At 41.8% G+C, this 26604-nt stretch overlaps 1 protein-coding gene across 1 annotated transcript in view; it reads left to right on the plus strand.

Annotated features, from left to right (window-relative positions):
- Positions 1-26085, plus strand: part of cacna1ba (calcium channel, voltage-dependent, N type, alpha 1B subunit, a) — a 141687-nt gene extending 115602 nt beyond the window's left edge. The window contains exons 41-50 of the mRNA XM_069682367.1: positions 105-201; positions 3687-3792; positions 8039-8146; positions 9123-9232; positions 10307-10488; positions 12667-12790; positions 13278-13397; positions 20025-20265; positions 23953-24170; positions 24879-26085. Coding sequence (XP_069538468.1) covers positions 105-201; positions 3687-3792; positions 8039-8146; positions 9123-9232; positions 10307-10488; positions 12667-12790; positions 13278-13397; positions 20025-20265; positions 23953-24170; positions 24879-25433 — 1861 coding nt within the window. The 3' untranslated portion in view covers positions 25434-26085. The remainder of the gene's footprint in view (positions 1-104; positions 202-3686; positions 3793-8038; positions 8147-9122; positions 9233-10306; positions 10489-12666; positions 12791-13277; positions 13398-20024; positions 20266-23952; positions 24171-24878) is intronic.
- The last annotated feature ends 519 nt before the right edge of the window (positions 26086-26604 follow it).

A 26604-nucleotide genomic window follows, 5' to 3' on the forward strand; every position in this document is an offset into this window, starting at 1 on the left:
TTGTTCCTATACCTAAATGTATGCAGTGAGCCCACTGATGATCATTGTTTTATTTGAAGCTGTCCTGAACGTTTGTTTATTTATGTGCTTGTTCTTTTCCACAGCGGACGGATTTCCTATAAGGATATGTACAATTTGTTACGCGTTATCTCACCCCCCCTTGGCTTAGGGAAGAACTGCCCTAATAGGGTAGCATACAAGGTTTGCAAATCCCAGACATTTCCGTCACTAGGGTGCTTTGTGTACCTCTATGCCAAGAGACTTTTAACTGAATGGCTGTGCACCAATGAAATCGCCTCTACACTAGCACCCGCCCCTTCAAACTGACTGGCTTTGGTTGATGATGCCGGAGAGGAAACAAAGCTTTCAAAGCCACGGCATTGTCCCAACATGCCGCCTGCCATGCCTACTTTCTCCTGTCTGTAATGTGCAGACAGCATACATAGTTACCTTCCATTTCTAACAGACAGAACCTTCAAAAGCCTTTAAAGAAATTTGATCCTTACATTCAGATCTTAAAAACATCTGAATTAGATCAAAAGCTTTATAAAGAATATGTTTTATGATGACATCTGCCAGATGAAAGCCAGGCGATGAGAGAAAGCCCCAAACCAAAGCTCGGGCTGGCATTGAAACCTTTGTCTCCGTGCACCTTGGTTGAAGTACCAGTGGGATGCCTGCTAGCATGCAGAGGCAGACATCCCTGTTACAATGCTGTCATTTCTCTTCCCTTCCATCATCAGCATCCCGTGTGTTGGATCAGCCCATCCCTCCCTCTTCTCTCACCTCCTCCCCTCCCACCAAACTCACTCTTTACCATCCCATGTTTCCTGTCAGGGATCCTGATCTCCACATTGATGCATCCCTGTGCCCCGACACAGCGGCTGAGGATGACATCCACCTCACATCTCACTCTTGGAAATCTATTAACAACAGATTTCTGTTTTTCCTTTCCATTATACTTTTGTTTTTCTGTTGATTTCTTCCCTTTGTTCCTCTCCTCCTTCTCTAACTCCCCATCCTTCTCTGTTTGCGTTTTTTTTATTTTTTTTTATTTCCTTCCCTGTGAAGTGGCCGTATCAAGTACCTCGATATGTATCAGATGCTGCTCCACATGTCCCCACCCTTAGGTTTGGGAAAGAAATGTCCGCCAAGAGTCGCCTACAAGGTAGACCCTCCTGTTCCTCCACCTTCTCCCCTGTGCTCGACAACCTTTCTCCCATTGGCGTGACCTTAAGCCAACGTCTGTGCTCTGCAGTGTTCCCTCGTTTCTTCACTTTGTTTTGCTAGTGCTCTGATATTTTTGGTGTAAGCCCCTACCTCATCTCTACTGTCTTTACTGTTCCTTCGAGCATAGCTGCTTTTTTCACTAATGATAATAACATAAAGCTTAAGTCAGAACACTTAAAGTCATTGTTGTTAAGATTTATTATTTTTATGGAGAAAATTTGCATTCCTATATCACTACTTTCTCTGAACTGTACGCACCAGTTGGGGTTTTATTTTGTGGAGCAGTGTGTGTGTGCGTTGGGCGTGCACAGGAGTGTGTGCGTGTGCATTTGTGTGTGTGTGTGTGTGTGTGTGTGTGTAGCTTCTTAAGCTTTTCTGTGAGAGAAATACTTTCTATGTGTGCATTTAACTTTGCTGTTCTGTCTTTGCTGCTCATTCACTGTCATACTCTCTCTCATCTCACCTCAGTCTATCCACTGTTGGAAATTATTTGGGTGTGCTTGCGTGTTTGTCTGTGTGCCAGAGTGTGTTAGTGCTGCTCAGCATTTATTATAAAATATGTCACTGTTGTTTTTATAATCTTTGTTTGCGTGAATGTTGATGAAATGTATGAGAAGTAGACCCATTTTCACCTGATATTAACATGTTAGCTGTATCTGGATTTCTTATTATAGAGCCCAAACAATAAGGGAAGTTAGTGACTGATACTGAAACAGATTCTATCATAAAAATATAAAAAATATTAGTACGGCAGCCAATATCCTTATTTTTGAAGCTTGCATGAAAATAGATACATGGATTGTGCATTGTTTTTGCTTTAGTAGCACTCTGCAAAGGTACTCTGAAAGTGGCTTCCTTAAACAAATACCTTAATTAAAGAATTTTCAACACTGTTGTACATTGTCAAAATATTGTAGCGTGGACTAGCTGTGATGATCTTCTATGTGCTGCAGACAGTACTGAGAGGATAGTAAGAAATGAGTGCTCTCTGCTGGAAAATGATGATACAAATTCTTAATGACCCTAAGCATTGTTTTCTGCATTATATGTTCTCTAATCTCTCTCTATGTTCTCTAATCCCTAATGCATGTAAGTGCAGAATCAGTGTGCAAGGGACAAGATTTTTGGTGTCAGTTTGTAGTCTGAGCAAAGGAGGCACCGTAATGCAATACCGGAACCAATCAGCTATCATCTGACAATGACTTAGCTTTTTATTAATCTCAGATATAAGTTTCTTGTTGGCTGTTAACAATGACGAACACATAGAATGGGAAGTCATAGGCCAAAAGTCCCTAATCACTTCACATACTGAATAGCCGCTGGCTACAAGAAACGGATATACCTGTGATAGGCCTAAATCTGGGGATAATACTGGTCGGGCGGGCTCTAAAAACAGGAGAACAGCAGATGTAAATGCAAAGGCCTGTGGTCAGATGATCACATAACAAGTCCAGTTACAGACTGCATGATAATACCAGGTGTACGGGGAGTTCATGGGGAGACAATATAATCGATCAATGATTTTTTTCTTATCAAGTTTAATATAAAATCAAATTTACTCTGAAATTTTGTTTTCATCTCTAAACAGCTGTTAAGTCTTATTCAAATTTCTATCTGTCAGTTTTTCTGTCTTCCTAATTGATTGTGCAGCTTCTTGTTGTATGTGTTGGTCTCTGTGGGTGAGTGTGTGTCCACTTTAGCGTGGTTTTACATGAATGCGTGTGTGTGTGTGTGTGTGTGTGTGTGTGTGTGTGTGTGTGCGTGCGTTTGTCTGTGTGTTTGCCCCACAGCTTTCCATCCCCGCCTCATTCTGACTCTGGTCTTTCTTACTTTCTGCTCTGCCACTGATAGCACATGTAGGCGAATGCTTTTTGTGTTCAGGGGAGCTCAACTCTTACAACACATGAACCAATTCTTCCTGCTCAGGCTGCCCAAGCTTGGTAGAAGAGACACTCTTTACTGCTAGCTGCCACTGCACATGTAGAGCATACCCAACCTCTTCAACTCACAGTGATGATTGCTAGGACAGAAACCACAGAGTCGAGCTCCTGCGACTGTCGAGGCACCTCCATGGTTATGCGTTACATGCCTTCTCTCACCTTTCTTTCGGTCAATGTCAGTCTTGCACCAGTGCACTTTGACTTGCAGCGTAGTGCATACTGTAGCCTTTAGCAGTGAATGTGAATGTTTAGTTTGTCTCCTCTGTTCGTACTTGTAGAGAAGGCTTTTTGTGTGCTGAACTGAGTCTCAGTAAAATTTCACCAATGTGGCCAAAGATGCACATAATTTAATGATTTATTTTGTCTTTTTTATAGTAGGATGGTTAATACATAAAGGGCATCGGATCACATCAGCACACAGATTGCTTTCTCTTGCTGATTTAAATGTTCTGATCTGGCTATTTGCTCTCTCTCAGTGTTTTAACGTCTCTGTCTCTGCTCATCTACTGTCCTCAGCGCCTCGTCAAAATGAACATGCCTATCGCTGATGACAACACCGTCCACTTCACCTCCACCCTGATGGCCCTCATCCGCACTGCCCTGGAGATCAAACTGGCCTCAGGTCAGAGAAACATACATTTTCTATTATATTCTAATGAATGGGATATATAATCCCTCCAGAAAGCTCTGGGTCTTCCCGGGTCTCCTCCCAGTTGAATGTGCCCGAAAGACCTCCAAATAGAGGGCGCCCAGGAGGCATCCTAATCAGATGTCTGAGCCACTTCAACTGGCTTCTTTTAATGAGAAGGAGTTGTGGCTTTACTTGAGTTCCCTCTGGATGTCAGTGCTCCTTACCCTGTCGCTAAGGCTGAGCACAGTCACACTGTGGAAGAAAGTTATTTTGGCCACTTGTTTTCGCAATATCACCCCTTCGGTCACTACCAAGAGTTCATGACCATACTCAAGGGTTGAAACATATTGACTAGTAAATTAACTTCTTCCCACCTCTTCACCAAGGCATGTCCACTACAATGCCCACAATACTGCTTACGTTGCACCAAATGGTAAATGGACTGTGCTTTTCTAGTCTTTGCGACCACTCAAAGCTGCTTTTACACTACATGTCACATTCACCCATTCATGCACACAGTCATACACGAACGGCAGAGGCTGCTACGTAAAGTGCCCAACTGTCAATCAGTCATCACTTTAACACCGTTGGCTATGCCACCAGGAGCACTTTGGAGTTCAGTGTCTTGCCCAAGGACACTTCGACACGTAGACTGAGGGAGCTGGGGATCGAACCTCCGACCTTCTGATTGAAAGATGACCGACTCTACCACTGAGCCAAAGCCACCCCAACTATATGTCAATCTCAAGATCCATTTTACACTCAATCCTGAATAATCTCATAGCAACGGCCCCGTTACTCCATAATCCTGCCGTACCCCCCACAGGACTCCCCATGATTGTAGGCTTTCTGCAAGTCCATCAAACATGTAGCCTGGATAAGCTTACTCCCATGACCCTTTCAGCAATCCTGCAAGGGTAAAGAGTCTGTCCATGGCCAGGACAGAATCTGCATCGTTTCTTCTGTATCTGAGGTTCAACAATCAGCAGGGGTCTCCTTTCCAGTATATACTTTTCCCAGGATGCTGAGTAGTGAGATATTCCAATAGTTGGAGCGCACCCTCTGGTCCCACTTTTTCAGAGATGGGAACACCACACCAGTCAGCCATTCCACAGGCTTGTCCCAGACCTCCATGCGACACTGAAGAGGCATGTCTGCCAAGACAGGCCAACAATGTCCAGAATCTTCAGGATCTCAGGGCGAATCTCATCTACACCCGACTTCCTGCCACTGCAGAGCTTCTTAACTACCTCCGCAAACTCTGTAAAGTAAATGGTAAGGCTTCCCCCGCATCTTTGAACTATGCCTTTGTCCCCTGAGGGTTTGCCAGAACTACCTTCAGGCCAACTGAAAGTCCTTCTCCATAGCCTCCCTGAGCTCCTCCCAAAGCTGGGTTTTTGCTTCCACAACCACAGAAGCCTTCTTGACGCAACTCCTAGTAGTCACTTCCATAGTGGAGGCTTTAAACATGGCCTATTCAGATTCCATATACCCATCTTCCCCCAGGACGCACAAAGATTTCTGGTGGGAGTTGAAGAACTCACAGACAGGAGCCATCTGTAGAAGTTCCTAATTCACTGTCACTACACGTTTAGGTTTGCCAGGTCTGCTCATCTCTTTACCGAAGTGTCCAAAACACACAGCCCCAAAACAAAGTTGATGATTGATCTTTGGCCTAAGGTGTTCTGGTAGCAAGTACACTTATGAATCACCCTATGCTCGAACATGGTGTTTGTTATGGACTGTCCATGACTGGCACAGAAGTCCAATAACAAAGCACTGCTTTGCTTCAGTTCAGGCAGGCCATTCGTCCCCAGGTGGAACCCTTTCTACAACTCCTCCCAGAGTCTCCAAGAGGGCTGTGTACTTTGAACTGATATGTGGTGCATAAGCACTAACAACAGCAAGAAAGCATTCCAATACCGCAGCCCTCAGCCAAGTATTCTCACATGCGTCTGGCACCTCTCATCCTGGGCAACCCTGGAAAAGAAGAGAGTCCAGACCATCTCCAGGATTTTGGTTCCAGAACCAGTGCTATTTATGGACCTAACCCCTTCACCCCCCAGCACCAGCTCTGGTTCCCTCCCCACCAGAGAGGGGACGCCCCATGTTGCAAGAGCCAGTCTACGCTGCAGGGGATCAGCACGCCTTTGTCTGCTGGCCAGCTTGCATAACACACGACCCCATGCCTATCCTTGCTCACCACCGTGTTACTACTTCGGGCTGAGCCTGGCCAGGCCACATGGGTGAAAGACATCTATTACTTCCAGTATCTTTTTTTGACTTGTTGTGACTATGCACTAAGTTTAAGTCTCCTCTGACATCCCTTGTTAATACTTTTGACCCCCTCATTTCTGTGGGGGTTTTTCAGCTCATTTCGAGGGGATGAACAAAGTCTGTATTTTTTTCTAATCTCTAACATTATTCCCCTGACAAGGCTCTGTGTTATTTTAGCTTCCTAACATTACTATTAATTGCCGGTGACAGGGGCGGCTGTGGCTCAGTGGTAGAGTCAGTCGTCTCTCAATCAGAAGGTTGGGGGTTCAATCCCTGACTGCTACAATCACATGTCAAAGTGTCCTTGGGCAAGACACTGAAGCCCAAATTGCTCCCAAAGGCGTAGCCATGGGGTATGAATGTGCATTAATACTGATTGTAAAATGGCACTAAGGCCCAATGCCATCAGTGTGTGAATGTGACTTCACGAGTTCACGATGCTCGAAAGTGCTATCCAAGTATACTTACATCCATTTACAAAATAACTGTTGTGCCAGTTGAAAGATGCTGCCATGGATGACATCCATCTCATTATTTTGAGATTTTGTTCTTCTAGTGTGTTTGAGGTCAATCTTTCTGCGAATCTGTCTCCTTGCTGTGAAGTGAAATGAGCCTTCTGCATTTTCACCCAAAATCTGTCAAAGAAAACAAAAATTACAACCCAAAAACACAAAGATGCTGATTTTGCACAGGACGAATATTATCATATAATAATATACATGTAATATAATCATATAATCTAGTAGTTTGGCAAAAAACTGTGAAATCCCCAGGTCCCCTTGGCCAGAAAATGATAGACAGTAAAAGTTATACAGTAGAAAGTAAAAACAGATAAATGATTAAAATGATCAAATGTAAAATACACCTTTTTATTTTTTCTGGTAACATTTTTAATACTGTACAGCTTTTACCACCAACTCTCTGTAGAGGCAAATATTTTCATTCTTGCTACGCGTGGCTGTTAGCGTTGGTGTTTGTGAATTAGACTTTTTTGCAGTGAGGCTCATTTACATAGAAAGGGGGCAGTTTTGCCCCTAATGAATGTATAATGGCTGATTTGAATAGCGCAGACAGCACCGGAGCACAGAGACACTGTTTTCTGTGCACTGCAGTTTGGGATCCTTCTAACCCTCAGCTTTCTTTTTTTAAAACTTAGATGTTTTTTTTGTCGCATTTTTTCCCCTCAAGTTAAACATCCACAAAAGTCGTGCAACCCTTTTTTTTTTATTTGCCCCCGTGTGCTCACGTGTGCTGCCTGGGAAGAATCGAGTGGGGTTTGATGTCCTTTCTCTAAACAATAGACATGACGTGCAAATGCTCCAGGAGGGTGAATATACTGTGGGGTGCCACTGTAGCTATTAATATGTTAATTGCTCTGTCTTGCTATTCCATTGAGGTTGATGTTGCATGAACTACTGATCTATGCTTTAATGGGGTTTTAACCTTCAAGCATCAAGATTAAAATCTGATTTCCTGTAAAACAAATTTGAAGTTTACAACATCAGCAGAAATACTTACAATGCTATTGTTTCAACTATTGTTTTATGTCATCCATCTGTTTGTGCGTTTGGCATCATATGTGTGACTGGAAAAGGTGATAGATGTAGAATTTGTTGTTTTTGCTGTATCTAAAATGTCCTCTTCTAACAGCCGGCCAGTCCCAACCAGAGTCACAGATGGGTTCAAGTGACAGCTGCTATTTGTTTTCCTCAGAAAATGAGCAAACGTGGCTCTCAGACTCATTAGAGGGCTCTGTGCTGTGCAGGGTCTGTGCGCTAGTTTGCTGACTTTTTATTTCTACCAGTGTCCTATCATCTCAGAAACAACCCATTGTTTGAGTACGATGAAGTAGTTTGAAGATGTTTCTGTCACTTCTTCTGTGTCTCTTTTATTTAAAACACTGTGTGGTGCCGTGTCGTTGATTTATGTGTTTTCATAAAAGAGTCTTTTATCTCTGCAGGCATGGTGGCTCAGCGGTTATCTGACGAGGTGTTAAAGAAGGAGTTGTCCACAGTGTGGCCCAGCCTCTCTCAGAAGACCATGGACCTGTTGGTGACGCCACATAAACGTATGTATTTCTTTTTTTTAATATACTTTTTGGCTGAGCTGTGTTACACAAACTCTGTGTGACAGATTTTATAAAGTAATACATTCAACAAAAGTTGACCAAAGAGTTGCCTGCAGGGAGAGAGAAATAATGAGTAATAGTGGCTGAGATATTATAGGCTGGGGACATGTGGGCGAGCTGTTAGACCTGCCCTAGGTGTTAGCAGGAAGCACTGATGACCAACCTGTCAACCAAACAGTGAAGTCAGTCATAAGAACACACATCAGTTGGGCGTGGTTCAGCAGGACATAGCAGTGCATGCTTTGTTAGGCTCAGTGACAGCCACAGTAAGGCTGTTTCTCTTTCACCCAGGAGACCTCTGTGTCATTTGTGAAACCAAAAGACAGCGCTGACGTATCATTTCAGCCCCCCTTTTGAGTAGATTTTCTTTATTGTTAGTTTAATTTTGTTTAAATTTCAGGAGACTTCAGGAACTCTCTTAAATTAACAGTGTTTTTAAGTTGTAAGAAATTTCATAATAAAAGCTTTTATTCTTAAAATTGTGAATAAAAGGATTTCCTTCTTTGGTATCTTCAACTTTGGTAAAAATGCCCCTGGTGTCTACAAGTGCATTAGTGTGAGAGCAGACATAACTTACTGTGCCGCTGTGGTCTTTGCTTCTGCTGCCACCTTTTGGTAAGAACTGTGTTTACATCTAACTACACAAAGCATTTCCTGTCTGAAGATGTTTATTTTGTTTACCTTAAAGATCTACCAGAATCCATTAGTGTGAATAGAAGTGAAAGAAATCAAATCACTCGGTGTAAGAAATTCCTTTAAACTAAAGCTTTCAGGAGACAAGCAGGCAAATAGAGACAAAGTGAGGAGGAAGGAATGAGTCAGCAGAATCTCATCTCCATCTCCTCTGTCCTCTACCTCCTTTTTTCCTGTTTTGTCCTCCTTCCTCTCCTCCTTTCTTCTCTCTTCACATATTCAGCCAATGAACTGACGGTGGGGAAGGTTTATGCGGCGCTGATGATCTTCGACTACTATAAGCAGAACCGAATGAGGAGGCTGCAGCAGCAACAGAGCACGTCAGGCTCTCAGGTACAACATCCACACCACATATGCCTGCACACTACACACACAGACACACACACAAACACACATACACTCTGAAGCATCCACACATATTGGATGCAGTAGTGCAAACCTGTATGCATGGAACACATATATTATGCTTGCAGATACTCACTTTGACTGTATGCCTGCATGCATATACACATGCAAAGATGGTACTTTTGTATCCACTTTCAGTGTGAAAGCAGCCACTGATTGGTTTCCTGCCAAAGTATTAAAGACACATGAACATCCTACAGCCAAAGATGAACATGTATTTGGCTGCGGGTTGGTGGTTAATTGTAACCTCCACATCAACCTCACAGGTGCATGCATGTCTCGGCCATTGACTGTATATAAGAAGTGAATGTAGTCACCGTGTCACACATTGGTTTGTGAAATATTGTTTGATGCCTCAAGTTGGGCATTTTGGCCATCATCCTCATCCAGAGACCATATTGGGACGAGAGCGTAGAGTTGAAGAGGAGCAAGGAGTTAACATAAACTACTACTAGCTAGGGCGAACTGGGTAGCAAGGCGCATCATAATTAATATTATATTAATTGGGATGGTAATTATGGCTATTTAAAAAGAAATCATATTGTATTTACAGAAAAATGGCTGACTCCTCAGTTTCAGTGCAACGCTGAACAAGTTTCACATTGTGGTAGCAACTTCTCAGTCACAGATGGACAGTTCTAAGACTTGTCATCTTTTGGACTCTTAATGGGAAATCATCCTTATCACAAACTGATGAGGAGAATGTTTACGATATAATAAATTAAGGTGTAAGGCATTTCCACATTGGCTTCAGTTTAAAACCAATAGGCTTTTTCCACTTGTTATATACAGTCTATGGTTTCTGCACACATAAACACCCACAAAGATACACATGCACACAGATGTTCTACACTCAAGCATGACTGCGAGAAATGAATATTCTGGCCCAAGACTTTACATCCTGGTGGTGCTGAGCCCCCGCTGTCAGACCTGGGTCCAACAATATTCTGCCTGCTGCCTCTGAATGTCTTCAGCATGGTGCCATCCGTCTCTCCTCCACAGTGCAAGGTCGGGGCTCTGTTTAAGCCATTGCTGCCTCTGACTCACATGCAGGAGAAAGATCCGCCTACGATTTTAAACAGTGTGGAGCCTCCCAGCATGCTTCAGCCCCGGGCCAAATCCCATGCCAAGTCCCAGCCACAGACCAGACCTAGCTCCAACTCCCTCAACAATGGAGGCACACTGTAAGTTCACTGCTACAGGAAGTTATATTGAGAGACAGATGTGAAGTCGTCATGACAACAACACTTAACGCCAAACAGTACGTCCTGACTTACCATAAAAAAGACTGATGGCCGGCGTTACTCAGACATTTTTTGTTGCAGATTTTATTGAGGTTGTGGTTTCTACGTGGGTGTTGTAAGCACCTTCTTTACTCAGGTACTTTTCTTGGAGTCCAGGAGTTTTGTGCAGATGTATACATCAGTTACTCCTCTGGACAGCTGGAGGATAAATCTGGTCTTGGACCTCAGTTGGTACCAAAGTTCTGCTAAAATAATCTGGTAATTCGAGGGCTTTACAGGTCCAGTGTTAAACCTCCTCAATGGCTTACAGACTCATTGAGCGTGCAACAATCATATCGAACATGTTTAATTTGATATTATAATATCAAATAAAATAAATAATATATCAAATATATAATATATTATAATATATCGATATCATAATATCCAATATCTGGGTACTGTCCTCCAGGCACACCCTGAGTGGATAAGGGCTCAATAGGTGCTGTTTAGTAGATCAGACTGACTTTAGAATCTTTATAGTAGGGATGCACCGATGCATCGGCTGAACATCGGAATTGGCCGATATCTGGCAATTGTTGACACACATCGGCCCATCGGCAAATAAGGTGGCTTGCGCCGATGGTAGTAGCTGATGTTTTTATTATTGAACTGCTTTAATTGTTGTAAATTTAATGATTCTAAAACAGGCTAAAGAGGCTTTTCAGGCAGTTATTATTTAAGTAAGATTAGTTTTAAATAAAAGAAGTTTAAATAAAAAGATTATTCAGAATTTGAAAGATTGAATTCATGCTTGCTCAAAGAGAGTCATGAAGGCCTAAATAAATGTATTTTCTTATGCAGACAAGGGCATTAATAATTACAAAAATTACAGTTATGGAAAAAAAACATTGGGATCGGTCATCTTGTTGTTTTAAACATCGGGATCGGCCATGATTTTCTCAATCAGTGCGTTTAGGAGGTGCTAAACATGTTCATTGCAAAGTATAGACAGACCTATAATATAAACAATCTGCTGCAACTCGAGAACAACAGAAACATTACCATATCAATGGATGTTGAAGGGTAAATATTGAAAGTAAAGCACAAAGCGCTTCGTCTGACCCCCCGCCAGCGGTTTCAGGCGATATAAAGACAACTGGACTCGATTTAGATTGTTAAAGAAAGAAGCTTCTTCAGTTTTGACTGACTGGTTTGGAGCCTTTTGTGTCAATTAAGTGGACAATGCACAACATTGTTTTATGTTATCTAATGTTTTGTCTTTTTTTAAGGCTGTCTGCGTCAGAATAAAAGGACGTTTTTGTAAAAGATCTACCACGAGTTAATTTGACTTGCTTTTTACTTAATTTATAGATGTTAAACGCCTTGGAAGACTAAAACATCTTTCATATGATAAAACAATGTTAACAGGACTGTGCATGGCAACAATCTAGCAATATGTTATGTATTACAATATAGGGGGTTATATAAGCAATATATTTGACTCTTTATGGGCCTGCATGTTTCACAGTCCTTTGTTTTTTGTCTTTGGTGTTTGAGCCAGCGATATGCACCTACTTCTTCCTGTGTCTGTTTAGGCTGTTACGTTGCAAAGAGTCACCTAGCTCAGTGTAGCTTACAGCGCTGCTATTTAATGGTTTGGGGCTCAAACCATCGACTTCTGCATACACTATTAATTAAACTGATACTGTGTTTTTGAGGCATGATACAGTAAAACAAAACATTATATCATGATACTCAAGTGTATTGATATTTTTACATCCTAAATGTAAATCCCTAAAAGGAAGACCCCTACAGAGACAAAGAGATTTAAACAGCAATGTTTGAAATTGGTTGGTTTTCATTTATCAATATAAACTAATAACTAATACTGACAGAACTATGTATGTCAATGACTATTGTTCAGTAATTCAAGGTTTTGTGCACTGAAACGCTGCTCACACACAAGTCTGGATAAAACTCTAACACACTTCAGTACTACACAATTAAATATCAAAATATTCAAATGAAGTTCCCTTGGAGTGTCTGCATTGTTAAAATGCAAACTTTTGACCTGTAGGATGGACACTTTATTATTATTATTATTATCGTTCTGAGCTGTGACTGTTAAACACACAGGCCGGGTCATGAACACATCAAGGCTTCTGCTTCCTGGGTGATGGACAAACCGAAGGAAGCTAAAGCTAAGAGAACCACATCCAGAGGCCCCTCAGAGGACACGCCGGACAATGATGCCAACACGGTACAGGAGACACACACACACGATGTGTATGTAAAACAACTCTGTGGAACAGATTAGAGGGGTGTCTAATTCTGAATATATTACTCAGGAAAGATCAAATAATGCTATGGAAACAGCTTCCTTTACTAAAGGCTGCTATTTGATTTTTTTTTTTTACTTGCTTGACATGCTCACGCGTTAGCTCTTATATTATTTGACTGCTGTAAAGTAGTATTGATGTGTCCCAAGGAAACTGCAGTAACATAATAAAAATAATGGAGATTAAGATGATTTCTTTCAGCTGATTGATGTGTATTTTGTATTTTGTAAGATGAATTATCTGCCATCGTGTGATTCTGCATTCATTTTGAAAGTAGATGGTCTGTATAGGGGCAGTTGTATGTGTGAACATTACAGTAACAATGCCCTGTGTTTTGGGGTATCTGTCCAAATATTCAGGCCAAAATAGCTTAATGCTAGTGGAAATGTCTGTATGTTGTATGTCCAGGAGTCTGTGGAGATGAGGAAGATGGAGACCAGTGCCAGCAGTACAATCCCAGTCCCTGTGTCAGGTCTGGAGAACCAGGGCCGAGCTGCTTCTATGCCTCGACTCAATGCTGAGCTGCAGGTAACACCTCATCTCACCATACCTGTGTCTGCTTGATTCAGTTTTAGTCTTCCTGATCTGATAATAATGTATATAATATTTAAGTAATTTTGTTGTTGTTTCAATATTAATATAGTTTTAGTCAACAGAGAATAAAGACCTTTAAGTCCTGTGTTTTGGTGGTAGGATTCTTGTCTCTTTTTCTGGGTGTATTTGTCAATTTCGATGTCTTGTAATCGCCACTTTGGAGTACAACCTACAGCACATAGACTAAGGACTCTGGTTCTTTATAGCAGAATGTAATGGTTCACAAACAGACAACAACAAAGTAAGACAACTGAAACAATAATTTAGTTAGTTAACAAGTAGAAATCTTGACATACTGACCTGCAAGATTTTGCAGTTTTCATGCCTCTGTGGTGACAGCCATGCACGTCGACGTTATGACCTGTATGTCTCAGGATATCTCAGGAGTCTTAGGAAAGAATATGTTTGGCTCATAAACGCACTTTGCATCAAGGACGAACAGTTAAGATTTTGGTGTTTAAAGGTGGCCAAATATTTTTGGCCATAACTTGAGTATTCTTCTGATGATTTTGGCACAGTTTCCAACAAATATGTAATGGTATAACACGATGAAGCATTGTTTACCCAAAAGGTCAAAGGTCCACTCCTCATGATGTCCAGGAAACACACTGTCCAGTTCTTGTGAAAGTGATACCTCAGACAACTGTGCACTTTGACCTAAAGACCCGAAGACCTCACATCTGTTTCATTAACTGTTGTATCAGTATCTTTTCTGTGGGCAGAAATATGTGTCAGTAGAAACTGAATTTGAATTATTTATATTTGAATTTAATTTAATTGTGTGAAACTGAATATCAATAAACTTGAAAGTGAATGTAATAACAGGAGCCACTGCACACGACCAATTCATCTGAGGAGTCTTTTCATTTCAATCAGCTCCTCACAAGGTTGTTTTATTTAACAGGCTGCCATCATTTTCTTAAAATGGATGATTGTGACGTAGTGAGCATAGCTAACGTAGCGGAATCAGCTTATAATATAACTATTAACAATAATATAACTAACTATCATCAGTTTTGGGATCTTCCAGAAGCTCCATGTAGTGAAGGAAATGGTAAAAAAACACAGGTGCTGCTGAGTGGCCAAAAGGAGTGCTGTGAATCTGCACTCGATTGCTCTTCCTTGTGGAAACAGAATTTTCAGATATTCTGAATTCAGTTTCAGTTTATTACATTCATTCTGAAGTTTATTGAAATTCAGCTTCAAACAAATACATTTCATTTTTCAATTTTCAATTGTGTGATTTAAATTCAAAGTTTGAATTAAACGATCCATGTCCAGCCAGTCAAATTTAATATGAATAATTCCAGTTCAGTTTCTAATGACACACTTCTGCACATACTTTTCAAAGCAAGCAAAATTTTATTTTCCAATCTGGTATTTTTATCTTCTTTATACACTCGAGAGAACAACACAGAATAAAGTGGGAATCTCCCCTGACTCTGCCGCTCATGTACCTGCTTGTTCTGCTGTGGAGTCTACTCATGATCACATGAGAGAGACGATCTCTGGTACGAGGTCCCTGCTGTGAATAACCATCTTGTGACATGTTTAATGCAGGCCTCAAATAAAATTTTTATTTAAAAAAAAATTTAAATTTCAATTACAAACTTATTTCCATTCCTCGCCCGGGTCATATACTGCAACTTGACTGGTTGGCAGTGGCAGCCATTCAGTTTTCTGTCACATTTGGTCTCGGTCAGTAAAATGTTTTGGACCTTCTGTTTTGTAGCGTTAGAGGTGCTGAACAGTTTTAGTGAGATGAACCATCACAGAGAGGATTTCCACTGAGAAAGCACAGAGAAGCGTTGACTCACTATTCATCCAGTTACAGCTAAAAAAACTCTAAATGAATCTTTGACTGGATCCTACGAAATATGATAAGCTTCTCATTTCCTGAGTGATGTTGATGTTGATCGATTCGTGCATTTAAAGTGCATTCCTTTCACAGCCACATTGGAAGAGCTGTTGATCCTATCCTCAGTGCAGAGGAAAAGACCACAGTAATCAGATTAGACGCTGGCAGGCTGCCAGCCTTTTGTCCTGTATCATTTTTCTCCCACTGCCAGCCGAAAAGATGATAGTGGCTCCAAATGGCTTTGGGCCCAAGATTCAGGGGGGAGAGGGAGATGGTAATTGGGTTACTGTAGAGGAGAGAGAATCTGGAGTGGGGGATTAATGAAAGGATGTAAGGAACAAGGGCGGGAGGTTGCCTTGTTGACTCGCTGTCTTATTTTCCTCACCTTTTGGAAAAGAGGGCAGGAAATCCTTTAGACAATTCAATTAATGCTGGCCTTTTGGAAAGTGCCTGCTGCTGCTGAGGATGATGGGAACTGTGCCGTGTAGTCTGAGCTCAGGGGCTCCAGCCTCAGTCACAGCAGTTTGTCTTTCACTCTTGTTAGATTGCTTTTCTTTTGCTTAATTTGAGCTCAGCTTTGCCGGGATCAGGAGGTGACATCTTTTAAGACCTGCTCTCCTGTTTAAGATCCGTCTTTGTGCCGTGGTGACACGGGAAACCTCAGCGATCTTCTGTTCACAGTGAAGTCAAACAGAAGACACTCAGTCCCTTTAAGTCCGCTGATATGGGACATTAGATCCTGATACTGCAGTTTCATCACCTTTTAATACAGTATGTGCAGAGCCCCTTTTTAATTTGCAGGGTATGCTCTTGCCGGATCCTCTCCAGATAACACGCCTGGCAGGAAAGAAGAGAGGGAATTAAGGTTGATATATTCTTAGAGATATCAGTGAGCCTCTAGGATGAGCTGAAAGAAGCAGATAAAATCAGTGTGGGCAGAAAAACACAGAAAATGTATCCTCCGCATCCTGCAGTGCATCTTTTGTCTTACATGCAGCTGATGAAAGTCTTAGTTAAGTTATCATGGAACAGTACACAGGAGTATACGACAATAAGGTGTTGAGGAACCTGAGTCTTTCCATGTCATGCAACTGTTACTGAAAAGTGGAGCAAGATGCTGGCTAATCTTTAGCCCCAATAAAGTGTGTCCATCCACCCAGCATCTACCCCTTACCTGGGGCTGAGTCATGTTGGCAGCAAGCAGCTTGGTGTGATCACTAATACTGTTGCAACAATTACAATGTTTGATTGTTTGGTATTGATTGTTATATTTAAATTGTTCTTGATTAAATCTTGATTCATTTACGAATTATTTTTCCTGCACATTTACCTTTTAATATTGTAAATTCACATATGTTGAACCATCTTTCTGTCCTTTACTGCTTCCTGCCTGCTGTTTGGTGATTTCAGTTGTGTCTCCTCTATCGCTGTCTGTACCTCAGCACCATTGTAAATGAAGTCCCTCTGTTTTAGATTTGCACTTGACTGAAGTTATACTCAAAGCCACTTTGTGTTGGGTATAAAAATGTTTCATGCACGGTGGTGCAGTAGTTAGCACTGTCGCCTCACAGCTAGAAAGTTCCTGGCTCGAATCCTGTTGTGGAGTCTGCATGTTCTCCCCGTGCATGTGTGGGTTCCCTCCAGGTTCCCCGGCTTCCTCCCACAGTCCAAATACATGCTCGTTAGGTTCATTGGTGACTCTAAATTGCACGTAGGTGTCAAAGGTCGTCTGTCTCTGTGTGTCAGCCCTGTGATTGACTGGCGACCTGTGGTATGAGTAATGGATGGAAAGGATGGACCTGTGGTGGTATCGAAAAATGCCCACTGAGCGTTGTTTGTGAACGTGATTTTATCTTTTCTTCATGAACATAAAGACTAAAACAAACTTCATTGCTCATCACTTTCTCTGCTCTCCTTTCTCTCCTGCATTACAGCGGAGCCACTCACGCCACTCTCCAGGGATCCATCTAGCTGTATGTACACACTCTTATACAACACATACACTTCTTTATGGTTTAACACTTTATCTGGACCAGGCTAATGTGAGATCAGCTTCCTCTAACACCACCCCTGAAAGCAGATCATATTCCAGTGTGAGTTCATGCTGCAGGTTTGATGACCCTGTTTTTCCCCTTTTGTCATCACACATGCAGTTGATTTTGTGTGAATGATGACACATGATGGAAAGATACATGTGGTCCCTGCAGGGTCGTAGACTGTATGTAAGGAGTGGATGGAGCCCCCTGGTTTCAGCTCGTGAAACAGGCTGCAACAGAATGTGCCTGATCAAAGTATTTACCGTAACAGTTCTTGTGTTTGCCACTAACAGGTTCAGATTCTTATGTTAAGTGTCAACAACATTACACGAGGGATCCTACAATTACCTTTTCTGTTAAAGAAATCCCTGATTTAAAAAATAGCTCTGTTCAAAGTAAACAGACACAATAAAACAATCAAAAAGATCATCACGCTTAAACCTGCAGCTCCTGTGCTTTGCAAGGGAAATGTATTGTTTAGTCAATGGAAGAGAGCAATGTAACGTCTGTTTGTGGTTAAAAAGTCATCTTCCTCTGTAACAAAAAGGTCTATCTCTGTCGGGATCCTTTCTGTGATGTTGTCACACACTAAGAATGAAAATCTGAGCCTGTCAGTAGAAACTACAAGAACTTTAAGTGGACAAACTTTGATTACTGCATTTGCTCCCGTGGATTTTGTTGCAGCCTGATTCCGGGCTATTGGTTGAAGCAATCTCTTGGAGCAGTTGATTTTATTTGATTTGATTTATTTATTTAGCACATGTTTAAAAAAAAAGAGAGAGAAAACAATATTATACATTTTAAGAAAAGGAGACCTGCAGGGGAAACCCAGAAAACCCTCGGGGGGCTTGATACATACATTCTCTTACCATTAATCAAAAAAAGCAATTATAAAGTTGTTTTTACAAAAAGGGGGGGAAAGACTATAATAACAATGTAAATAAAAAGGGACAGTCAGATGAGGACAGAGATAATTAATTAAGGAGGAAAAAAATGGAGAGAGAGAGAAATAAAGAAAGAAAAGCTAACCAAATAAATAAATAGAAATAAAAACATGTTGTGCTGTTATTAAGTCAGATATTTTTCACAGACTTTTAAAATGATAAAGAAGTAAGTTTAACCAGATGAAGGGGGCAATGAATTCCAGATCCTGGAACCTCTATGTGATACTAAATTGTGATGAAGTCGTTCGTGATTGGGGGGGCCTGAGCTCAAATGCTTTTCGTGTGTAGTGATTGTGAAACTGATTGTTAGCGCTAAAACGATTGTGGGAAAAGGGGGGAAGTGTTTTATTTAATGAACCATGTACAAATTGAGCAACTTGGAAGTTGTTAATTTGATAAATATTAAGTATGCCAAGTTTGCAAAACAGAAGTAATGACTTCTGGGACCTGAGGAGGCAATGATTCTCACCGCAGTTTAGTTTGGTGAGTACTGGCCCAGGCAATGTTGCAGTAACTAATAAGAGGATAAATCATAGAATAATATAGGTTAAGGGAGACTGTTATGTTGAAGAGATAACAAATTCTTCCAATTATTCCAATATTTTTTTGCAATTTTGGATGTAATGAGTGAAATGTGAGGTTACAAAGAAAACAAGTTGATTTGACATTGCCTATTGGGACATTAGCAATCATTGACTGTATATATAGATGGTCAACGCGTCTCCATCTGCTCCCATTATACGAAATTGATGCCAAAATAGCCCCTGTGATAGGCGCTGCCATCTTGTTATGGTGATGTCATTTGGAGCCAGAGTCTGCACAGCAGAGATCGGCGAGTGAAGCGGCCGTAGCCACTTCCGCTAACCCAAACACACACTTAACTTACTGAAAAAACAGCAAGGATCCCGCATGCCGGCGTGTTTAACAGCAGAACAGCTTCTCTGTGTTGGTCTGAGGTTAACGTTCACAGGTATGGAAACTTCAATGACTGTAGTGATTGTTTTTGCTATGTTTCCTCTCGTCAATCGTCCTCTACTCTGCTCACCCAGAACTGATCGGCTGCAGAAGCCGTATTTGTCAACAGAGCTGTCAATCATCATTTTGACAGCATGAAATAACTAATTAAAAATAAACTTGTCAGAAAAAACACTTGGACGTAAATCAGCATGATAATAACTAGCTATAATGAAATGTTTTGGCTTCACTTTTAGGGAGCTGTCATGTCGTCAATCTATTTATACAGTCTATGTTATCAGTCAACACAGTTATGTTCTCAGGATACTTTTTGAAATTGTGACCAAACAAAATGAAATCTTTTCGTAATGTTTAATGACAATTTGTTGATTTTAAACAATTGTGAGATTTTTTCCAATTCCTCATTTACCACTTTCATGATTGTATTAAGATTTGAATGAGAATAGAACAAACTAGTGTCATCAGCATATAACATTTTTTAAAGCTGCTCAGATGCATTGGCCAAATCATTAACATATATATAAAACAGCAATGGCCAAAGGATTGATCCACATCACAAGAGGAGGAGAGTTCCAAAATCTAATTTCATATTAGTCATTTAAAGCCTGAAATATGTAAAATAGGACAAAATCAGGTGCAGACATAGAATGAAGCTGCAGCTGCATGCAAACGTTACTGCTGGATGGAAACATTTTGCCAAACATGTTTCTCAGTTAGCCTCAGTGTCTCTCTCTCCCTCCTCCTTCAGTCCGTCCCTGATACCAGCCCTATGAAGCGCTCAGCCTCCACTGTGGCCCCACAGCGGCCCCAGGAGGTCAATCTGAGGGACTACACCCTGGAGAAACCCAGCCAGGACCGACCCCACCACCATCACCACCACCACCGCTGCCACCACCGCAGAGACAGAGAGAGAGATAAAGACCGAGACAGAGAGAAGAGGCAGAGGTCTCTGGATACTCCCCTGGGTGGACAGGCACCCGGCTCTGCTGGTCAGTTAGCACTTATACACACACTCTGAGAGCACGGTACACAAATACAAAAGCAGGACACAAGACAAAGTTAGACTTTTCTTCAAACCTCAATGACTACTCGAACTTTTTTTACAGTCATGTAAGACAGCAAAAGAAACAATTAATTCATTGGGGAGAGGCACTTGTTGTTACTCAAATCACATTATCACCAACTTAACTATTACATTCTGCTGAGACGATACATTTATGTGAATTATGTGACTGTCTAAATGTAGAAGGATTACTTTTGTTTCCAGGCTGACTAAAACACTTACACTCAAACCACATATAATGTATGAAGTAGTGAACTTTATAGTTGCTGGTGGAAAGATTGTATTACATTAGTCTGAAACAGGCTAGCTGTTTACCATCTGTTTTAAGTCTTTGTGCTAAGCTAAGCTAAGCTAACTGATGCTGATTTTAGCATTAAATTTCGTCTCTAGATATGAGAGTGGTATCAGTCTTCTTATATGACTCTTTCCAAGGGGCTTTTTACACTGCCAGTTAAGGCGGGATTATTAGGCGTTTGTTACGTTCCTTCTTCTATGTAGAATGCACGGAGGCGAAATGGTCGTTCCACCTGTGAGCCGACATCGGAGGTAGTAACAGAGGCGAAACTGTGTCTGTGCAAACTGCAGAGCCAGCAGGGCGGAACAGCCCCGTGTGTGTGCATTTGAAGCACGCGCAGTTTGTTTACACCTTGCACACGTTTTGCTTCCGCAACGCCGGAACGCTATTTTAAAAACACACACTGGGGCGGCTTTACGCCGGCGTTGCATGGTCCAATGTAGAATGACAAAGGTGGCATGAGGACGGAGCTTCATTACGCCGCTGAGGCAGAACCTCAGTGTAAAAAAAGCTCAAGATTACCCTAATGCATCATACATTTATGGTTGAACTTTTGATAACAGAGTCACATGTTTTTTTAACCAAAATTAATTTATAGTGCATTTTGAGCGTGAAGAAAATGAAAGAATCCTTATTTATGACTGACAAGCACTGTTACAGCAGGAGCCATGAATGCAAAGTAATACATAATCAAGCAAGAATAAACAAAAGAAAACAACAAAAAAGTCAGAGTAGTAAACAAAAGTTGATCTCATGTAATCATTGTTGTGTGAAGCGTCAGACTTGTACTTTACAGCCCTGATGTCATCGTCATCATTGACTGACCTCTGTGTAAAAGATGGACACAGCACCGTATGTGTCAAGCAGAGACGTCGGCCCCCTGCAGGGTCTCAGCTGTGATAGAGATCAGCATTGCTCACTCTGGGTCTGCCTATGAGACTGCAGCTCTGCACACATGCTCTTTATTACTCAGATAAAAGAGACTGACTGACATGAACAGCCAATGACCCAGTAATTTATTGGCAGCGTCTCTGCAGGGTGAGGTTGTGGAGAAAGAAAATTGTCAGCAGAGGAGGATAAAACCCCTTTGGTGTTACGGTCAGTCTGAATGTTGCTGTAGACGTCTGAGAAACCAGCCGCTCATGGTGCTGTCACAAAGAAGCGTGTAGGTACTGAGTACTGCGAATTTTGTGCAAGAAGAAAACCAAAAGAATCTTTAAATGGTCTGTCGATTCACCTCTGTGGTCCAAAATGCTTGATTGCTCTGACATTAGGTTCAAACATTAATGAACCCCAGAGGATGGGGATGAAATGAATGCCAGGAGGTTTGGGGCTTTTACAGGATATAAGATGGATTGCAAAAAAGAATGCACTGATATCCATGATGCCCAGAGGATGCAGCTTTGAGACTCATGCGGTTTTGAATATCTCAACAACTGTTAGAAGGATTGCTGTAATTATCAATTTCATGTGCCCTTCAGGATGAATATCTTGGTGATCCTCTGACTCTCAGTATTAATGGTGCCTTCACAGTTAAGCTATGCCATGGGCACTGATACAACCCCGGATCATCACAGATGCTGGCTTTTGAACTTTGTGTTGATAACAATCTGGATGGTCCTTTCCCTCTTTATCCCAGAGGACTCGACGGCCATTATTTCCAAAAACAATGTGAAATGTGGACTCGTCAGACCGCAGCACACTTTTCCCCTTTAGCTCAGCCCGTCTCAGATGAGCTCGGGCCCAGAGAAGTCGGCGGCGCTGGGTGTTGTTGATATACGGCTTTCGCTTTTGCAGCGACGTACTGTGTTAACTGACAATGGTGTTCTGAAATGTTCCTGAGCCCACGTTGTAATATCCATCACAGAATGATGCCGGTTTTTAATGCAGTGCTGCCTGAGGGGTCAAAGGTCATAGGCATTCAGTGTTGGGTTTCGGCCTTGCCCCTTACGTGCAGAGATTTCTCCGGATTCTCTGAATCTTTTGATGACATTATGGACTGTAGATGGTGAAATCTCTAAATTCCTTGCAATTGCACAGAGTGGAGAACCTCACGCCATTGTTGATTGTGAACGACTGAGCCTTTCAGGAGTGCTCCTTTTATACCCAATCATGGTACTATCACCTGTTACCAATTAACCTACTTACCTGTGGAATGTTCCAGGTGTGTTTTGAGCATTCCACAACTTTCCCCGTCTTTTCTTGCTCCTGTCTCAACTGTTTTGGAACGTGTTTCAGGCGTCAAATTCACATTTTACACAACGTCCCAGCTTTTTGGGAATTGGGATTTGTTAATTGTCGACATGGTAACCATCATTATGGAAGCAATGTAACTGTGAGCTTCTTGGCAGGCTGACGTTCCTCTTTAGCTCAATAGTCCAGCCTTCAAGAGCCACTCTTACCATGGTTTAAGCTCTATTATGGAACTTGTGTAGCCTGGACTTCCTTCTGTAAGAGCACACAGTCGCTCTTTTAAAGCACTTTAACGTTAGAACTTACAACTTCATGAGTGGTCAAATAATCATTTATTAAGACTTTATAGATTACAGTTTAAAGTTATGAACAGGCAAAAACAACTTGAGTTGTCCTGCTGTAAAAAATGTCCTGACTGTTTAGTTGTTTATGTAATTCATGAATAAATGAATTACTAAGGGTCAATAGTTAACACAAGATAAAGGCTGAGGTGACGTGTGTAGATGCTGTGCTGTTTGGTTTACATTCTACATCATTGTTCCTACACATAAACATTTAATTAATTAAATAAGGTTAAATAACTTATTATATTCTTATTTAATGATTCATTTTTATAAGATAAAAAGCAGGACGACCCGCCTTAAGCCAGTTGAGTGACAGTTTTGCCCTTCAAGGATTAGCAAAAGCAACTGGGAAAAAGACATAATATTAATCATAACAACAAGGTATTGACATTAAATAAATGCATTACATTTAAATCAAATCAAATTTAACTAAAAAACTTAAATTAAGGTAAAAAAAAAAAAGATTATTATACGATCATGTTGATAAAATCAATAAAAAGTATTTTTTACAAATATATAAATAAACACAAACAAAAATAAATAAGCAAATACATGTAAAATAAATAAAAATGTATATATTCCTATTTTTTATTCTTCGAGTGATTAAGTTTAGTTTATTTATGCCACTCCTGTGACTCCATACTGTTCCTGCTTTGACAAGAAGACTCTAAGTCTCAATGAACAGAAGTCTGAATATGAAAAGATACAGACATCAGGATCTATCATCTAGAATACAGAGACATCAGTGTTCACCCTGCATCCTTGTCCTCCTCCTCCTCAGCAGCTCCAGAAGAGCCAGCGTCTGACCCGGCTGCCTCCAGAGAGCGAGCTCACGACCGTGGACGCTCCCACGAGAGGAAACATCACCACTCCTCTGCAGACAAGCAACGATACTACTCCTGCGACCGCTACTGCAGCCGGGAACACTGCCACACCAAATCTGCCACTGCCAGCTGTGCCGCCTCCCCCAGCGAGGGGCAGGAAACCAGCAACAAGCAGGTGGGAGGGCACACGCTCGTACAATAGGATCAGACCAGGCTGTAGACCAGGTGAAGGTGACGAATTAACAGTTCAGTCTGGAAAAGGCTTTAAATATTAACAGCAAACAGATATTCCGTCAGTTGACCATCGATGGTGATGGACTAGTGTAGGTGAAATATCCATAACAAGCCGACATCCAGCACACAGCAAAGCAGTGTGAACCAGTTTACTGCCACAACTCTAGAGGTCTCAGGATTCCAGTTAAACCGATCATGTCAGATATTATTGGCCATTGTTTTGAATAGAGTCCTCTATATCTCCACATTAAACGCTAAGATGCAGGCACAGAGAGCTTGATGAGACTTAGGTGAGGCACAAAGCATCCTCTTCTGCAGAATCAGTTGAATCTCTCTGCATGCTCTTACTGCTACTTTCTCCTCTGTCTGCTTCAGTGCAGCCTCTCATGGCCTTTCACTTCTTTTCCCACTTTCTCTTTTCATCATTTTCCATCCATTTCATCTATCTCATCATTGCCTGTTCTTTTATTCTGTCTTCTCTCTCCGTGTTCTCCTCCTTGTTTGTTCTCTGTCATCTTCGTGTCATCTCACATCACATGTTGGTGTCTTTCCTTTCCTCCCTCGGTGGCCCTGTCCCGTTTCCTTTCCTCTCTTACATATTTTCCTCATCGTTTTATCGTTTCAAATTGCTTGTCCAATTTTCATCCAGGGCAGTGGTTGGGTTAAAGGCAGCCCAGTGGCTCTGAGCTCCAGTTCTAGCACGCCAAGCCGCGGACGTCGGCAGCTCCCTCAGACCCCCCTCACCCCAAGACCCGGGGTGGCCTACAAGACTGCCAACTCTTCTCCCGTGCACTTTGTGTCCAGTCAGGCCTCTCTGAGTCCCGGCCGGCTGAGCCGCGGCCTGTCGGAGCACAACGCCCTGCGGCACAGCGGCTCCCGTCACTTCCCCTGCCCCGTCACTCGTATCAGCTCCGAGCCCTTCCTGGGCCGGGGCCCCGGCGAGGCCCTGGACAGCCTTTACGGCAGCCTCCGGGACCAGCTGGACGTCTTCCAGGATGCGGGGTCACTGTCGCCCAGCCCCCGCTCCGGACGCTCATCTCGGACCGCACTGCCTCGCACGATGGGAGCCCTGCTTCCCGCTCCGCAGCAGAACCTCGGGGTGCCCAACGGGTATCACTTCAGCTTCGGGGGCAGCAGCAGCCCGGGTTCTGGTGGCAGGTCACCCAGGTATTACCAGGAGGCAGAGGAGGACGAATGGTGCTAGCATGGCTTTAAACCAACCTTTTTAATGCATTTTTGAGGAATTGTGATGAGTTTTATCATCTTCTTTGAAGGCTTTAGTTTACATTGTCACTGTGTGTGTTTAATGCTGTATTTTAATTCTTACTTGGAGAGCTAATGTTAGGGAGAACATCTATACAGGGAGACATGAGAGATGTTTGAATGTGAGCAAAAAGTTTCATTATCAAAGTGCACGTAGCGTTATGAAACAAAGAGTCGACTTTGTTCTGATGTCAGATGTCTTACAGTCGCTGGATTTGCTCTGACTTTGTGGTTTTGTTGATACTACCGTACTGACTCTCAAACAGCTTGACATGATAAACACGTACTAAACATTAAGATTACGATAACTTGACGCAGGTGAAAAGGGAACAGCCAAAGGATTTTTGATGTAGATAAACCACCAGAAAAAAAGTTAAAAGTAAATTGTTAGCTTACAAGTTGTTTGCTGTCTGATAGATCACAACAGAGACCCAAACAGTGGCACTGCACAGCTTCACTCCATACTCCGTATACACAACAACATTATGGCCAATCAGCTAAAGTCTAACAACCATTTAAAATCTGTGGGGAGTTCTTCCTTCAGATGTAACTAATGTAACTAATCAGTCATCAAGACTTCTTCTATTGACCAATCATTGTCAGACTAGGTGTTAGAGTTGAAAGACAAAGTCAGCAACCTGATTTAAATCTGCATTCAAATACAGATATCTCTTAAAGAGTTGGATTAAAGGTTAAATTCTTATCAAATAACAGCTGATCCGCCATGCCTTCGATCTCTTTGCTTCCAAACACACAAACAATGTCTGCGTAAATGTGATTGGCCATTTGTCCCCCACTACTGCCAACCAGTACTGCCCTTCTGACCCAAAAAGTTTCTGCATTCATATCAATATATGTGTTTGTAGAGAGTTTACATACAGAAACAACACAATCATAGAAAGGGAAAAGATGAATCAGGTTAAAGACACACACAAGATGAGTTGTTTTATCTTTTTCAGCTGCTTAATAATAGTTTTAATTCCTCGTGTACTAAAGGAACAGAAAACAGCACAACTGACCAACAGGCCGTGTCATTTGTTTAACTTGAAGTTACTAATGGACTGAAGCTTCAGAGCGTTTGAGAGTCAGTGAGGCAGCTTCAGCAGGAATCA

This window comes from Semicossyphus pulcher, unplaced genomic scaffold (assembly GCF_022749685.1).
Source record: "Semicossyphus pulcher isolate SPU_LCO1_2020_fin unplaced genomic scaffold, fSemPul1.0.p SCAF_6, whole genome shotgun sequence".
NCBI lineage: Eukaryota > Metazoa > Chordata > Actinopteri > Labriformes > Labridae > Semicossyphus > Semicossyphus pulcher.